At 54.1% G+C, this 16843-nt stretch overlaps 1 protein-coding gene and 1 non-coding gene across 2 annotated transcripts; both read right to left on the bottom strand.

Annotated features, from left to right (window-relative positions):
* Positions 1 to 893: 893 nt before the first annotated feature.
* On the bottom strand, positions 894 to 5548 carry RPS2 (ribosomal protein S2). Its single transcript, XM_075318313.1, has 8 exons — positions 5459 to 5548; positions 5132 to 5272; positions 2754 to 2843; positions 2567 to 2674; positions 2307 to 2480; positions 1889 to 2048; positions 1100 to 1191; positions 894 to 1014 (listed from the first exon to the last, which is right to left on the bottom strand). Exons 2-8 carry the CDS (start codon positions 5267 to 5269, stop codon positions 931 to 933), a joined length of 846 nt encoding a protein of 281 aa, XP_075174428.1. The 5' UTR covers positions 5270 to 5272; positions 5459 to 5548; the 3' UTR covers positions 894 to 930.
* On the bottom strand, positions 2127 to 2263 carry LOC142246881 (small nucleolar RNA SNORA64/SNORA10 family). Its single transcript, XR_012724928.1, has one exon. It is a non-coding gene; the product is annotated as a small nucleolar RNA SNORA64/SNORA10 family (small nucleolar RNA).
* Positions 5549 to 16843: the final 11295 nt, after the last annotated feature.

The raw sequence follows: 16843 nt of genomic DNA, 5'->3' as shown, positions 1-16843 counted from the left end.
GCATGCTGGGGGCCCCATATGGGCCCTCTTTTCTTCCATCCGATATAGTCAGCAGCTACTGCTGACTAAACAGTGGAGCTATGCGTGGATGTCTGACCTCCTTCGCACAAAGCAGAAAACTGGTGAGCCAGTGATCCCACTGGGGGTGTATAGCCAGAAGGGGAGGGGCCTTACACTTTTTAGTGTAATGCTTTGTGTGGCCTCCGGAGGCAGTAGCTATACACCCAATCGTCTGGGTCTCCCAATGGAGCGACGAAGAAAAAGCCGATTCCATACGCTCTGAGTGCAGCCCCTCCCATAGACAGAGCGGGGACTGCATGCAGAGTGCACGGAAGAAGTGACATGTCACTTCTTAGAACGCACGCTTCGGGCAGCAGCCAAAGCGCTGCGCTCTAATACGCCAAGCATGCAGTTACGCTGTGGTGCAGATCGCAGCGTCACTGCATGCAAATACGCAACGTGCGCACATAGCCTAATAGCGCAGAGATTTACACATGCAGAGCTCTTCCCATCCATGTAGGGTAGGAGGTAATGCTGGCCAGGGCTGCTGTTCCAGTGCTTTGTGCTTTACTTCTATTCCCAGTAGTGTCCTGGTGCTGGCCTGTGTGTGACACTGGGGGAGAGGGGAGATGGCGATGGCCTGTGTGTGACACTGGGGGAGAGGTGGGATGGCGATGGCCTGTGTGTGACACTGGGGGAGAGGTGGGATGGCGATGGCCTGTGTGTGACACTGGGGGAGAGGTGGGATGGCGATGGCCTGTGTGTGACACTGGGGGAGAGGTGGGATGGCATTAGATAGGTCTGTGCTCACTGATTTCTTGCAGCCCAATAGAAGACATGATAGGAAATGTAGTAAAAAAGAAAGAAGAGTGTAAGATGCAGCAGACAGGACGTTACTGTGAAAATCATGAACTTTATTCCATTCATCATTTAGGAGGTGGCAGGGACGGCGGCGGCCTGGGTCCTCTGCACAGACACCCTGGTGTGGGTCTTTGCCAGATGGTCCGTGTACTCCTGGAGGTGGAGGAGAGATCGGTCAGCACATCATACATATACCTCGCTCGGCTTCGTTGTCAGGAATACAGAGAATTTCGCTTACCTGGTATGGAGACTTGGTGAAGACTGTTTCCTTCCAGAGGTCTGGAGTAAGGTAGCTGTAGGTCCTGGAGATGGCGTCAAAGGTGGCCTTAGCTGCGGAGAACAAGAGTTGGTCAGAAGTGAGCGATGTGCGGCCTCCACACTGCGGCCTCCTGCATCACACAGAGGACTATAGAGCTTCATAGGGGAGCAAAGCAGCCATAACAGCGGCCGCCCTGCCGTGCAAATGGAGCTCAGTTGCTTTTTCTCTCTCATAGTGACAGCGACACCACAGACAGATGTAACTGGGTAGAGCCGAGAGAACCGGAGCTTTATCACATTTACTGAGGACTGAACACCTAACGTGGCTTTTGGCTGTTTCAAAACTACAACTCCCAGCATACCCTGAGCCTCATTACTGAGAATATAATATTATATATATATATATATATATATATATATATATATATATATATATATATATATATATATATATATATATATATATATATATATATATATAGTGTTGCAAGATCCAGAGATGCCTGCAATAAGCAATCACTATGTAACCACAGATCGGACCTCAGGGATCTTCACAGCTGAGAAATGGGGGTATTCCATATATTAGGATTGTGGAGTTTCTGAAGAGCATGGGTGGGGCTATGAGAAAGTGGATATAAGCCCCCACTATCCACCCAGGGACCGGACAATATGTAATGAGCCTAATCACTTAAAGGGTTTTTACATTTGCATCATGTGCTCCGATGTCAACTAATCGCATATAACCCCTTCAATTTAGGGATTGACTTACCAAAGTTGCCCAGGGTGGCAGTGCAGCCCCTGGCCGAGGTGTAACAGTCGTCAATACCGGCCATCATCAGCAGCTTCTTGGGGACGGGAGCAGAGACGATGCCGGTACCCCTAGGCGCGGGGATGAGCCGCACCAGGACAGAGCCGCAACGTCCGGTCACCTGAAAGATACAACCATTAAGGTATTTTTTTTTGCCGTCTTCAGAAGCAGACAGGTCACAGGAACATTCACAGATCGCAGGTGTCAAGCCTCAAACAGGAACAGGAAGACCATCTGTAGAGTCAGCCCGCCGTGCAAAGGGGCCCATTGCTCTGCCTCTCTAAAAACGCCAATCACACCACATGAATACACATGACTGAGCAGAGCTGAGAGGGCGGAGGATGGTGAGGTAGCAGCAGAGACCCCCAGGATTTCTCACCTTGCAGGGCACGGTGTGCGGTTTGCCGATCTTGTTACCCCAGTAGCCTCTGCGCACGGGTACGACTGACAGCTTAGCCAAGATTATGGCGCCTCGGATGGCGGTGGCGACTTCCTTGGAGCATTTCACACCGAGCCCAACATGGCCGTTGAAGTCTCCAATAGCCACGAAAGCCTGAAAACAAGTAGAGAACATTTACACTTGTGTATGTATAATAATGGGGTCGGGGTATGGGGTGGGCGCGGGGATAGGACACCCACCTTGAACCTTGTGCGCTGTCCGGCACGGGTCTGCTTCTGCACGGGCATGATCTTCAGGACCTCGTCCTTCAGAGAGGTGCCCAGGAAAAAGTCGATGATCTCGGACTCCTGGAAGGAAAAACATGAAGGGTTAACTTTGAAAAGATCCAGGGGGGACAATTTTGAGACCAGAAATACAGTCACTTACCTTGATGGGCAGAGAGAACAAGTAAATCTCCTCCAAGGACTTGATCTTCATGTCTTTGACCAGACGGCCAAGTTTGGTGACTGGAACCCACTGTGAAAAGGTATTAATTGATTGGCAGGTTTCACGGTATCGAATTGTATCATTGGTACCGTTCACCCCCGGCGCAGAAGTGAGCGGCACCGACACCCATTACAAAAAGGAAATGCTTTATTTTTATAAAGAAACACCCCCCTTTGTGATCCTGACACTACGGCTTCTCCCAGCATCCCGAATATCCACTGTGCAGAGAGCAGAACTCCATTGAAATCAATGAACCCAGCTGCAGTTCCCTGCACAGCAAAATTATTAAAGGGGCTCTCCGCCTCTGCGAACTTTCCCTAACCGCCTGTATCTGAGGGTAGCTAAACATTTGTGATTGGGTTTCATTAAAGAGTTTATTTTGCCTCTTATAACCTATCTTTCACTATTAAGAGTGATGAGTTAACGAATCTATCAGTGAGCTTACTCGGTTTAGGACCACATCATCGATAACTGCCTGTAAAAGCTGTCAACTTTTATATATTTAAAACCACCTGTAATATCTTTTTTAGCCCCAAATACATGCAAGTAAAAAAAATAAGATGGTCTTTACCCCTTCGTCATAGGTCATTACTTCCCTTTGATGTAGGCGAGCACAATCCACATGTTTCTCACCTGAGCAACTGCATGGGCCTCTAAGGCTACTTTCACACCTCCGGTTTCTGCAATGCGGCACACTCCGGCACTTTGCAGGAAAATCGCAACCGTTTTTTTTTGCTGCCGGTTGCGATTTTCCTGCATAGACTTTAATTAGTGCCGCATGGCCTTGCGTTCCGTCCGGTTTTTGCCGCATGCGGCAGATTTAGCCGATGCGGCGGCCGGATGGAACGTTGCCTGGCACGTTTTTACGTGCGGCAAAAAAAAACGCATCGCGCCGCATTCGGCCGATGCGGCGCATTTTTCAATGCATGCCTATGGCGGCCGGATGCGGCAACCGCATCCGGCCACCGCATGCGGTTTTTGCCACTGCGCATGCTCAGTAGCGTGCCGCAAGCGGCAAAAACCGGACTGGCCGCAAAGGAAAAACTTATGCAAAGGATGCGGTGTTTTCACCGCATCCGTTGCATAGCTTGCACAGCCGGATTGAGCCGCAGAGCTCAAGCCGGATGTGTGAAAGTAGCCTAACAGGCATGGCAGGTACAAAGTTAGAGCTCGCTGTCAATTTCTGAGAGCGGGATTAAACATGCGCCGGTGGGGAGTGAGTCGTTCTGTGCCATCATCAACTACCACGTGACGTGATCGCCGGAGGCCGAAGGGTAGTAATTACAGATGGGGGTCAGCTGTCTGTCCTAATGATCATCCTGTGAACGACATTCACAGGAGACCGATTTTCGCTATACAGTGTGGTGCTAAACTAGGGTTAACAGCCTCCCCCCTCTCCTCAGGGTCAGGGTGGTGAAGGGTTAACAGCCTCCCCCCTCTCCTCAGGGTCAGGGTGGTGAAGGGTTAACAGCCTCCCCCCTCCTCAGGGTCAGGGTGGTGAAGGGTTAACAGCCTCCCCCCTCCTCAGGGCCCGATAGTGAAGGGTTAACAGCCTCCCCCCTCCTCAGGGCCCGATAGTGAAGGGTTAACAGCCTCCCCCCTCCTCAGGGCCCGATAGTGAAGGGTTAACAGCCTCCCCCCTCCTCAGGGCCCGATAGTGAAGGGTTAACAGCCTCCCCCCTCCTCAGGGCCCGATAGTGAAGGGTTAACAGCCTCCCCCCTCCTCAGGGCCCGATAGTGAAGGGTTAACAGCCTCCCCCCTCCTCAGGGCCCGATAGTGAAGGGTTAACAGCCTCCCCCCTCCTCAGGGCCCGATAGTGAAGGGTTAACAGCCCCCCCCCCTCCTCAGGGCCCGATAGTGAAGGGTTAACAGCCCCCCCCCCTCCTCAGGGCCCGATAGTGAAGGGTTAACAGCCTCCCCCCTCCTCAGGGCCCGATAGTGAAGGGTTAACAGCCTCCCCCCTCCTCAGGGCCCGATAGTGAAGGGTTAACAGCCTCCCCCCTCCTCAGGGCCCGATAGTGAAGGGTTAACAGCCCCCCATCCTCCTCAGGGCCCGATAGTGAAGGGTTAACAGCCTCCCCCCTCCTCAGGGCCCGATAGTGAAGGGTTAACAGCCTCCCCCCTCCTCAGGGCCCGATAGTGAAGGGTTAACAGCCTCCCCCCTCCTCAGGGCCCGATAGTGAAGGGTTAACAGCCCCCCATCCTCCTCAGGGCCCGATAGTGAAGGGTTAACAGCCTCCCCCCTCCTCAGGGCCCGATAGTGAAGGGTTAACAGCCTCCCCCCTCCTCAGGGCCGCAGCCTCCGCCGGTCTCTCACCTCTTTGTCGTCCGCTTTGCCTCCCCGGGCCCCGCGTCCTCTCCCGCGGCCTCTGCCTCTTCCACGGCCGCGGCCTCGGCCCCCACTGCCGAAGCCTCCGCGGAAACCTCCCCTGTTACCACCGGCGTCGTCCGCCATTTGCTGCAAAGAAAGAAGAGACATTTAGAATTCAATAGAATCTGCCTCTAACACAAAGGCCCCGGCGGCGCCATCAGTAATATTGCCATGGAGCCAGCCCCCCGCTCTCACACGTCCATTCCTCCCCCGACACGCGGGCGCACGGGCAGGATGGCCCCGATGTCGGCGGATTCCCCGCCCGTTACTTACGTGATGTCGATAGACTAAGAAGGCCGGAGGCCGGCGGGAGAGGCTTCTTATACCAGCGAAATGTCGCGAGAGCTGAGGTCCAGAACGAGCATGCGCAGATGGGAGGTGCTCATAGGCGGATGTTGATGACGTCACGTGATAGACTGGGCGGGGTCATGTTTATGAAGCTATAAAAGGAGGCGCTCGGGCGGCCGAGTTCTCTTTTTGTTCTTTTTGTGCTGCGTGGCAAAGGTGAGAGGCTGCAGGAGGGAGGGCGGGTGTGTGTTATGGTGGTTGTAAGTGTATTGAGTGGTTGATATAGGTCCAGGCTGGCTTTATGTACAGTGTTGCAGCCTAAGCTCCTCTGGGTTGGAGGGTGGGCTGTATACGGTGCGGCCTGGGCCCCTCTGGGTGGGAGGGGGGTATATATGGTTCAGCCCGGGCCCCTCTGGGTGGGAGGGGGGTATATATGGTTCAGCCCGGGCCCCTCTGGGTGGGAGGGGGGTATATATGATTCAGCCCGGGCCCCTCTGGGTGGGAGGGGGGTATATATGGTTCAGCCCGGGCCCCTCTGGGTGGGAGGGGGGTATATATGGTTCAGCCCGGGCCCCTCTGGGTGGGAGGGGGGTATATATGGTTCAGCCCGGGCCCCTCTGGGTGGGAGGGGGGTATATATGGTTCAGCCCGGGCCCCTCTGGGTGGGAGGGGGGTATATATGGTTCAGCCCGGGCCCCTCTGGGTGGGAGGGGGGTATATATGGTTCAGCCCGGGCCCCTCTGGGTGGGAGGGGGGTATATATGGTTCAGCCCGGGCCCCTCTGGGTGGGAGGGGGGTATATATGGTTCAGCCCGGGCCCCTCTGGGTGGGAGGGGGGTATATATGGTTCAGCCCGGGCCCCTCTGGGTGGGAGGGGGGTATATATGGTTCAGCCCGGGCCCCTCTGGGTGGGGGGGGGGTATATATGGTTCAGCCCGGGCCCCTCTGGGTGGGGGGGGGGGTATATATGGTTCAGCCCGGGCCCCTCTGGGTGGGAGGGGGGTATATATGGTTCAGCCCGGGCCCCTCTGGGTGGGAGGGGGGTATATATGGTTCAGCCCGGGCCCCTCTGGGTGGGAGGGGGGTATATATGGTTCAGCCCGGGCCCCTCTGGGTGGGAAGGGGGTATATATGGTGCAGCCTGGGCCCCTCTGGGTGGGAGGGGGGGGTATATATGGTGCAGCCTGGGCCCCTCTGGGTGGGAGTGGGAGTATATATGGTGCAGCCTGGGCCCCTCCTTTATATATGGTGCAGCCTGGGCCCCTCTGGGTGGGAGGGGGGATATATATGGTGCAGCCTGGGCCCCTCTGGGTGGGAGGGGGGATATATATGGTGCAGCCTGGGCCCCTCTAGGTGGGAGGGGGGGTATATATGGTTCATCCTGGGCCCCTCTAGGTGGGAGGGGGGGTATATATGGTTCATCCTGGGCCCCTCTAGGTGGGAGGGGGGGTATATATGGTGCAGCCTGGGCCCCTCTATGTGGGAGGGGGGGTATATATGGTGCAGCCTGGGCCCCTCTAGGTGGGAGGGGGGGTATATATGGTTCAGCCTGGGCCCCTCTAGGTGGGAGGGGGGGTATATATGGTGCAGCCTGGGCCCCTCTGGGTGGGAGGGGGTATATACAGTTGAGAAAAAGCAAAATCTGCAAGCAGAAAGTTAGCGCCCAATAGTCCTAGAGGAACCAGTAGCGGGGACAAAAACTGAATACTATTTTAATATTTATAATTAAATATTAAAGTGCAGTGCATAATACAAACAGGGTGCAAAAAAAAGCAAGGAACAATCTGATCTGATCTTCCTCCACAGGTAAGGAAAGGCACCAGATAGGAGAAGAAACACGAGCAGGATAACCAGGGTCCGCAGTCGGGTAGTTATTACGGGGCACGACAGGGACTTATGTAAAAGTCCCTGTCGTGCCCCGTAATAACTACCCGACTGCAGACCCTGGTTATTCCTGCTCGTGTTTCTTCTGTCTGGTGCCTTTCCTTACCTGTGGAGAGATCGGATGAGATTGTTCCTCGCTGCTCATTTTTGGCACCCTGTTTGTATTATGCACCGCACTTTAATACTATTTTAATATTTATAATTAAATGTTAAGTTTTAGTCCCTGCTTTTGCTATAAATGTTGAAACCAGACATTTCCATACATTCTTTATAAAGATACATCTGCATGTTTTTCCCTTCTCTATACACATCTGCATGTTTTTCTCACTATCTGACATGAAGTCAGAATAAACCTTTCCCGTTTTAGGTCAATTAGGTACCAAAATTATGTGTCAAATGCCAGAATGGCAAAGTCAAACATTTCCATACACTAAGAGTACTATATGTTAAAACAATATGGGACAGCCCATATGATGTCATGTCTTTGGAAGCTTCTGATAGGTTTATTGGCAACATCTGAGTTAGAGCTGTACCTGTGTATGTATTTTAATGCACACCTGACACACTGCTTCTTTGTGTAGCAGCATGGGAAAGTCAAAAGAAATCAGCCAAGATCTCAGGAAGAGAATTGTGGACTTGCACAAGTCTGGTTCATCCTTGGGTGCAATTTCCAGTTCCCTGAAGGTGCCTCGTTCATCTGTACAAACAATTATACGCAAGTACAAACAAGATGGGAGTGTCAAGCCAGCATACCGCTCAGGAAGGAGACGGGTTCTGTGTTCCAGAGATGAACATGATTTGGTCAGACATGTGTATATCAACCCAACAACAAGACCAGAAGACCTTGTGAAGATGCTGGCGGAAGCTGGTAAGAATGTTTCATTATCCACAGTGAAACGAGTACTGGATCAACATGGGATGAAATGCTACTCTACCAGGAAGAAGCCATTACTCCAAAAGAAACAGAAAAAAAAGCCAGATTAATGTTTGCAAATGCACACAGGAACAGAGACCTTAATTTTTGGAGATGTCCTGTGGTCTGATGAAACTACAATTGAACTGTTTGGCCATAATGACATTACGTTCGGAGGAGAACGTGAGATGCTTTAAAGCCTAAGGCTATGTGCGCACGCTGCAGTAAATTTGTTCACAAAAAACTGCACCTTGTGCCAGAAAACGCAACACATTTTTTTTTTATTTTTTTTGTGAAATCAGTGGCTGGGAGGGTTAAAAAAACAAACAAAATTGACATCTAACTCAAAACTGCAGGCAAAAAAAGGCAATGTGCACACACTTCTAAATTCTCAGACTTTGCTGAGAGAAGGAAAGACATGCAGTTTTGGGCAACAAACTTCAGCAAAAACCATGGCAAACGCCGCGTGGGCACACAGCCTAGGAACACCATCCCAACTGTGACACACTGGGGCGGCAGCATCATGTTGTGGGGTTGTTTTGCTGCAGGACGGACTGGTGCACTTCACAATATAGCTGGCATCATGAGGAAAGAAGATTGTGGCAATACTGAAGCAACATCTCAAGACGTCAGCCAGGAACTTAGTTTGGGCGGAAATTGGTCTTCCAAATGGACAATGACTCGAAGCTACTGCCAAACTGGTTACAAAGTGGTTTAAGGATAAGTCAGTGTTTTGGAGTGGCCATCACAAAGCCCTGATCTCAATCCTATGGAAAATTTATGGTCAAAGCTGAAAGGCCTGTGCGAGCAAGAGACCTACAAACATGGCTCAGCTACACCAGTTCTGTCAGGAGGAATAGACCCAAATTCCACCAACTATTGTGAGAAGCTTGTGGAAGGAGATCCAAAACATTTCCCCCAAGTCACAAAGTGTAAGGGCAATGCCACCAAATACAAATTAAATGGAGGGAAACTTTTTTTGACTTTGCAGAAAGTAATAAAAATCCCTTAAAACATTCTCTTATATTATTCTGGCATTTGGCAAATAGAAATAATTTTGGTTCCTAATTGACCTAAAATGGGAAAGGTTAATTCTGATTTCATGTCAAATAGTGAGGAAAACCTGCAGATGTGTCTGTATAGAGCGGAGGGAAAAACCTGCAGATGTGTCTGTATAGAGAGCGGAGGGAAAAACCTGCAGATGTGTCTGTATACAGAGCGGAGGGAAAAACCTGCAGATGTGTCTGTATAGAGAGCAGAGGGAAAAACCTGCAGAATGTCTTCATAGATCAGTGATGGCCAGCCTTTTGAGCTTGGTGTCAGAATTTTGTAAAAATAGCATAACTCGGCTGTTGTCACGTCTTGAAAAATCCATAATTGTTTGGCATTTGTAGATCTAATAACAAAGTTAGCTGATGACTGCGGGGGGGGGAGGAGGAGGAGATAATAATCTCCCCCAGCAGTCATAATATCCCCCCCCTCACCCTAGCAGTTATTTACCCATCCTGTAATACTGTGTTTATCCTTGTCCTCATCCTGTAATACTGTGCCCATCCTGTGGTAGTGTGCCCATCCTTGTCCCCCATCCTGTGGTAGTGTGCCCATCCTTGTCCCCCATCCCGTGGTAGTGTGCCCATCCTTGTCCCCCATCCTGTGGTAGTGTGCCCATCCTTGTCCCCCATCCTGTGGTAGTGTGCCCATCCTTGTCCCCCATCCTGTGGTGGTGTGCCCATCCTTGTCCCCCATCCTGTGGTGGTGTGCCCATCCTTGTCCCCCATCCTGTGGTGGTGTGCCCATCCTTGTCCCCCATCCTGTGGTGGTGTGCCCATCCTTGTCCCCCATCCTGTGGTGGTGTGCCCATCCTTGTCCCCCATCCTGTGGTGGTGTGCCCATCCTTGTCCCCCATCCTGTGGTGGTGTGCCCATCCTTGTCCCCCATCCTGTGGTGGTGTGCCCATCCTTGTCCCCCATCCTGTGGTGGTGTGCCCATCCTTGTCCCCCATCCTGTGGTGGTGTGCCCATCCTTGTCCCCCATCCTGTGGTGGTGTGCCCATCCTTGTCCCCCATCCTGTGGTGGTGTGCCCATCCTTGTCCCCCATCCTGTGGTGGTGTGCCCATCCTTGTCCCCCATCCTGTGGTGGTGTGCCCATCCTTGTCCCCCATCCTGTGGTGGTGTGCCCATCCTTGTCCCCCATCCTGTGGTGGTGTGCCCATCCTTGTCCCCCATCCTGTGGTGGTGTGCCCATCCTTGTCCCCCATCCTGTGGTGGTGTGCCCATCCTTGTCCCCCATCCTGTGGTGGTGTGCCCATCCTTGTCCCCCATCCTGTGGTGGTGTGCCCATCCTTGTCCCCCCATCCTGTGGTGGTGTGCCCATCCTTGTCCCCCCATCCTGTGGTGGTGTGCCCATCCTTGTCCCCCCATCCTGTGGTGGTGTGCCCATCCTTGTCCCCCCATCCTGTGGTGGTGTGCCCATCCTTGTCCCCCCATCCTGTGGTGGTGTGCCCATCCTTGTCCCCCCATCCTGTGGTGGTGTGCCCATCCTTGTCCCCCCATCCTGTGGTGGTGTGCCCATCCTTGTCCCCCCATCCTGTGGTGGTGTGCCCATCCTTGTCCCCCCATCCTGTGGTGGTGTGCCCATCCTTGTCCCCCCATCCTGTGGTGGTGTGCCCATCCTTGTCCCCCCATCCTGTGGTGGTGTGCCCATCCTTGTCCCCCCATCCTGTGGTGGTGTGCCCATCCTTGTCCCCCCATCCTGTGGTGGTGTGCCCATCCTTGTCCCCCCATCCTGTGGTGGTGTGCCCATCCTTGTCCCCCCATCCTGTGGTGGTGTGCCCATCCTTGTCCCCCCATCCTGTGGTGGTGTGCCCATCCTTGTCCCCCCATCCTGTGGTGGTGTGCCCATCCTTGTCCCCCCATCCTGTGGTGGTGTGCCCATCCTTGTCCCCCCATCCTGTGGTGGTGTGCCCATCCTTGTCCCCCCATCCTGTGGTGGTGTGCCCATCCTTGTCCCCCCATCCTGTGGTGGTGTGCCCATCCTTGTCCCCCCATCCTGTGGTGGTGTGCCCATCCTTGTCCCCCCATCCTGTGGTGGTGTGCCCATCCTTGTCCCCCCATCCTGTGGTGGTGTGCCCATCCTTGTCCCCCCATCCTGTGGTGGTGTGCCCATCCTTGTCCCCCCATCCTGTGGTGGTGTGCCCATCCTTGTCCCCCCATCCTGTGGTGGTGTGCCCATCCTTGTCCCCCCATCCTGTGGTGGTGTGCCCATCCTTGTCCCCCCATCCTGTGGTGGTGTGCCCATCCTTGTCCCCCCATCCTGTGGTGGTGTGCCCATCCTTGTCCCCCCATCCTGTGGTGGTGTGCCCATCCTTGTCCCCCCATCCTGTGGTGGTGTGCCCATCCTTGTCCCCCCATCCTGTGGTGGTGTGCCCATCCTTGTCCCCCCATCCTGTGGTGGTGTGCCCATCCTTGTCCCCCCATCCTGTGGTGGTGTGCCCATCCTTGTCCCCCCATCCTGTGGTGGTGTGCCCATCCTTGTCCCCCCATCCTGTGGTGGTGTGCCCATCCTTGTCCCCCCATCCTGTGGTGGTGTGCCCATCCTTGTCCCCCCATCCTGTGGTGGTGTGCCCATCCTTGTCCCCCCATCCTGTGGTGGTGTGCCCATCCTTGTCCCCCCATCCTGTGGTGGTGTGCCCATCCTTGTCCCCCCATCCTGTGGTGGTGTGCCCATCCTTGTCCCCCCATCCTGTGGTGGTGTGCCCATCCTTGTCCCCCCATCCTGTGGTGGTGTGCCCATCCTTGTCCCCCCATCCTGTGGTGGTGTGCCCATCCTTGTCCCCCCATCCTGTGGTGGTGTGCCCATCCTTGTCCCCCCATCCTGTGGTGGTGTGCCCATCCTTGTCCCCCCATCCTGTGGTGGTGTGCCCATCCTTGTCCCCCCATCCTGTGGTGGTGTGCCCATCCTTGTCCCCCCATCCTGTGGTGGTGTGCCCATCCTTGTCCCCCCATCCTGTGGTGGTGTGCCCATCCTTGTCCCCCCATCCTGTGGTGGTGTGCCCATCCTTGTCCCCCCATCCTGTGGTGGTGTGCCCATCCTTGTCCCCCCATCCTGTGGTGGTGTGCCCATCCTTGTCCCCCCATCCTGTGGTGGTGTGCCCATCCTTGTCCCCCCATCCTGTGGTGGTGTGCCCATCCTTGTCCCCCCATCCTGTGGTGGTGTGCCCATCCTTGTCCCCCCATCCTGTGGTGGTGTGCCCATCCTTGTCCCCCCATCCTGTGGTGGTGTGCCCATCCTTGTCCCCCCATCCTGTGGTGGTGTGCCCATCCTTGTCCCCCCATCCTGTGGTGGTGTGCCCATCCTTGTCCCCCCATCCTGTGGTGGTGTGCCCATCCTTGTCCCCCCATCCTGTGGTGGTGTGCCCATCCTTGTCCCCCCATCCTGTGGTGGTGTGCCCATCCTTGTCCCCCCATCCTGTGGTGGTGTGCCCATCCTTGTCCCCCCATCCTGTGGTGGTGTGCCCATCCTTGTCCCCCCATCCTGTGGTGGTGTGCCCATCCTTGTCCCCCCATCCTGTGGTGGTGTGCCCATCCTTGTCCCCCCATCCTGTGGTGGTGTGCCCATCCTTGTCCCCCCATCCTGTGGTGGTGTGCCCATCCTTGTCCCCCCATCCTGTGGTGGTGTGCCCATCCTTGTCCCCCCATCCTGTGGTGGTGTGCCCATCCTTGTCCCCCCATCCTGTGGTGGTGTGCCCATCCTTGTCCCCCCATCCTGTGGTGGTGTGCCCATCCTTGTCCCCCCATCCTGTGGTGGTGTGCCCATCCTTGTCCCCCCATCCTGTGGTGGTGTGCCCATCCTTGTCCCCCCATCCTGTGGTGGTGTGCCCATCCTTGTCCCCCCATCCTGTGGTGGTGTGCCCATCCTTGTCCCCCCATCCTGTGGTGGTGTGCCCATCCTTGTCCCCCCATCCTGTGGTGGTGTGCCCATCCTTGTCCCCCCATCCTGTGGTGGTGTGCCCATCCTTGTCCCCCCATCCTGTGGTGGTGTGCCCATCCTTGTCCCCCCATCCTGTGGTGGTGTGCCCATCCTTGTCCCCCCATCCTGTGGTGGTGTGCCCATCCTTGTCCCCCCATCCTGTGGTGGTGTGCCCATCCTTGTCCCCCCATCCTGTGGTGGTGTGCCCATCCTTGTCCCCCCATCCTGTGGTGGTGTGCCCATCCTTGTCCCCCCATCCTGTGGTGGTGTGCCCATCCTTGTCCCCCCATCCTGTGGTGGTGTGCCCATCCTTGTCCCCCCATCCTGTGGTGGTGTGCCCATCCTTGTCCCCCCATCCTGTGGTGGTGTGCCCATCCTTGTCCCCCCATCCTGTGGTGGTGTGCCCATCCTTGTCCCCCCATCCTGTGGTGGTGTGCCCATCCTTGTCCCCCCATCCTGTGGTGGTGTGCCCATCCTTGTCCCCCCATCCTGTGGTGGTGTGCCCATCCTTGTCCCCCCATCCTGTGGTGGTGTGCCCATCCTTGTCCCCCCATCCTGTGGTGGTGTGCCCATCCTTGTCCCCCCATCCTGTGGTGGTGTGCCCATCCTTGTCCCCCCATCCTGTGGTGGTGTGCCCATCCTTGTCCCCCCATCCTGTGGTGGTGTGCCCATCCTTGTCCCCCCATCCTGTGGTGGTGTGCCCATCCTTGTCCCCCATCCCCCCTCCTGTGGTGGTGTGCCCATCCTTGTCCCCCATCCCCCCTCCTGTGGTGGTGTGCCCATCCTTGTCTCCCCCCCCCCCTCCTGTGGTAGTGCGCCCGTCCTTGTCCCCCCCCCCCTCCTGTGGTAGTGCGCCCGTCCTTGTCCCCCCCCCCCCCTCCTGTGGTAGTGCGCCCGTCCTTGTCCCCCCCCCTCCTGTGGTAGTGCGCCCGTCCTCGTCCCCCCGTCCTGTGGTAGTGTGCCCGTCCTTGTCACCCCCGTCCTGTGGTGGGGAGCCTGTCCGTGTGCCCTTCTTTTAACAATGCCCCATCTTGTAATGTCCCCTATTTATGCCACATTGCAGTTTTCACATACACACAAAAAAAAATTATTCTCACGTACCACACGGTACATAACACAACTCTCTAACCCAGGGGTCTCAAACACGTGGCCCGCATGTGGTCCCTGAGCTTCTTGTTGCCCACAGGCCCCCTGACAATGTGGCCCTATGCTGGGGGCCGCTGTCACCTGCGCTTTACTTGAGATTTTTTGTCTCTGGGCAGTGGCTGCCATTGGTGAAGCTCTGCAGAGAGTTCCTGTGCGCGGTGGCAAAAATCTGTAGTAAAGTGGAAATGGCTGAGGCCCTCTGCATAGGGCCGCAGAAGCTCAGGGACTGCATGCAGGCCGCATGTTTGAGACCCCTGGGTTAGAGAGGTTTTACGTACTGTGGTACGTAAGCACCCCTCATTCAGGCCCCTAATTAAGGGTACTGACCCCAAATTAGCGGCGGCCGCATCAAGATCTACAAGACAAGCCGCTGGTGATATAACTAGAACTGCGTGAGGGGCTCACCCCACGGGCCGGTCATTTCGGAACAGTTTAGCCGCACATGCAGTTCTAATTAAATCACCGGCAGCCGCGGCTTGTCTTCTAGATCGAGATGTCGCCACCTGCCCCTGCTGCGCGTCAGCAAAAATGGCCCGGCGTGTCACCACTGACACGTGTCATAGGTTAGCCATCACTGTTATAGATAGTGGGCGGAAACCTCTGGCTTCAAGGCTGGGCCCTTTTGGGGGTGTGTATAATATGTATGTATGTATGTACAGTCATGGCTAAACGTTTTGAGAATGCTGCAAATATTAATTTTTACAAAGTCTACTGCTTAAGTTTTTCTAATGGCAATTTGCATATACTCCAGAATGTCATAAAGAGTGATCAGCTTAACAGCAATTGCTTGCAAAGTCAATATTGGCTAAGAAAATGAACTTCAACCCCCAAAACACATTTCAACATCATTGCATTCCTGCCTTAAAAGGAGCAGCTAACATTGTTTTAGTGATTGTTCCATTAACACAGGTGTGGGTGTTGATGAGGACAGGGCTGGCGATCAATCAGTCATGATTAAGTAAGAATGACACCACTGGACACTTTAAAAGGAGGCTGGTGCTTGGTATCATTGTTTCTCTTCAGTTAACCATGGTTATCTCTAAAGAAACACGTGCAGCCATCACTGCTCTGCACAAAAATGGCCTAACAGGGAAGAGTATCGCAGCTACAAAGATTGCACCTCAGTCAACAATCTATTGCAGTGATGGCGAACCTGTGGCACTCCAGCTGTTGCAAAACTACAATTCCCATCATGCCTGGCCATTCAAAGCAAAAGCTTTGGCTGTGAAGACATGATGGGAATTGTAGTTTTGCAACAGCTGGAGTGCCACAGGTTCGCCATCATCATCAAGAACTTCAAGGAGAGAGCTTCCATTGTTGCCAAAAAGGCTCCAGGGCGCCCAAGAAGGACCATCAAACGCCAGGACCGTATCTTAAAACTGTTTCAGCTGTGGGATGGGACTACCAGCAGTGCCGAGCTAGCGCAGCAATGGCAGCAGGCTGGTGTGAGTGCTTCTGCACGCACTGTGAGGCGGAGACTCTGAACAAGGCCTGGTTTCAAGGATGGCAGCAAAGAAGCCAGTTCTCTCCAGAAAAAACACCAGGGACCGACTGATATTCTGCAGAAGGTGCAGGGAGTGGACTCCTGAGGACTGGGGTAAAGTCATCTTCTCAGATGAATCCCCTTTTCGATTGTTTGGGACATCTGGAAAACAGCTTATTAGGAGAAGAAGAGGTGAGCGCTACCACCAGTCTTGTCTCATGCAACTGTTAAGCATCCTGAAACCATTCATGTGTGGGGTTGCTTCTTCCAAGGGAATCGCACCACTCACAGTCCTGCCTAAAAACACAGCCATGAATAAAGAATGGCACCAGAATGTCCTCCAAGAGCAACTTCTCCCAACTGTCCAAGAGCAGTTTGGCGCCCAACAATGCCTTTTCCAGCATGATGGAGCACCTTGCCATAAAGCAAAGGTGATCACTAAATGGCTCATGGAACAAAACATAGAGATTTTGGGTCCATGGCCTGGAAACTCCCCAGATCTTAATCCCATTGAGAACTTGTGGGCAATCATCAAGAGACGGGTGGACAAACAAAAACCAACAAATTCTGGCAAAATGCAAGCATTGCTTATGCAAGAATGGACAGCGATCAGTCAGGATTTGCTCCAGAAGGTGATTGAGAGCATGCCAGGGAGAATTGCAGAGGTCCTGAAGAAGGGGCAACACTGCAAATATTGACTTGCTGCAGTAACTCATTCTAAGGCTATGTGCACACACTGCGTTTTTTTGACGCTGCGTTTTTGGCCGCTAACAACGCACAAAAACGCACCTGCGTCGAAAAAACGCGGCAAAAACGCACGCGTTTTGCCGCGATTTGGTGCGTTTTTTTGCTGCGTTTTGCTGCGTTTTTGCTCACTGCGTCCTTATGCGTTTTTTATCAGTGAACAAAAAAAAAAAAGGTCTGATGTCATTTCCTTCTTCAATGTGTTCTTCATTCTCCACTAGTGTATGCAGA

Source organism: Anomaloglossus baeobatrachus, chromosome 7, assembly GCF_048569485.1.
Source record: "Anomaloglossus baeobatrachus isolate aAnoBae1 chromosome 7, aAnoBae1.hap1, whole genome shotgun sequence".
Lineage (NCBI taxonomy): Eukaryota > Metazoa > Chordata > Amphibia > Anura > Aromobatidae > Anomaloglossus > Anomaloglossus baeobatrachus.
The sequence above is the reverse complement of the archived record's forward strand: the minus strand, read 5'-3'. Positions and strand labels throughout refer to the sequence as shown.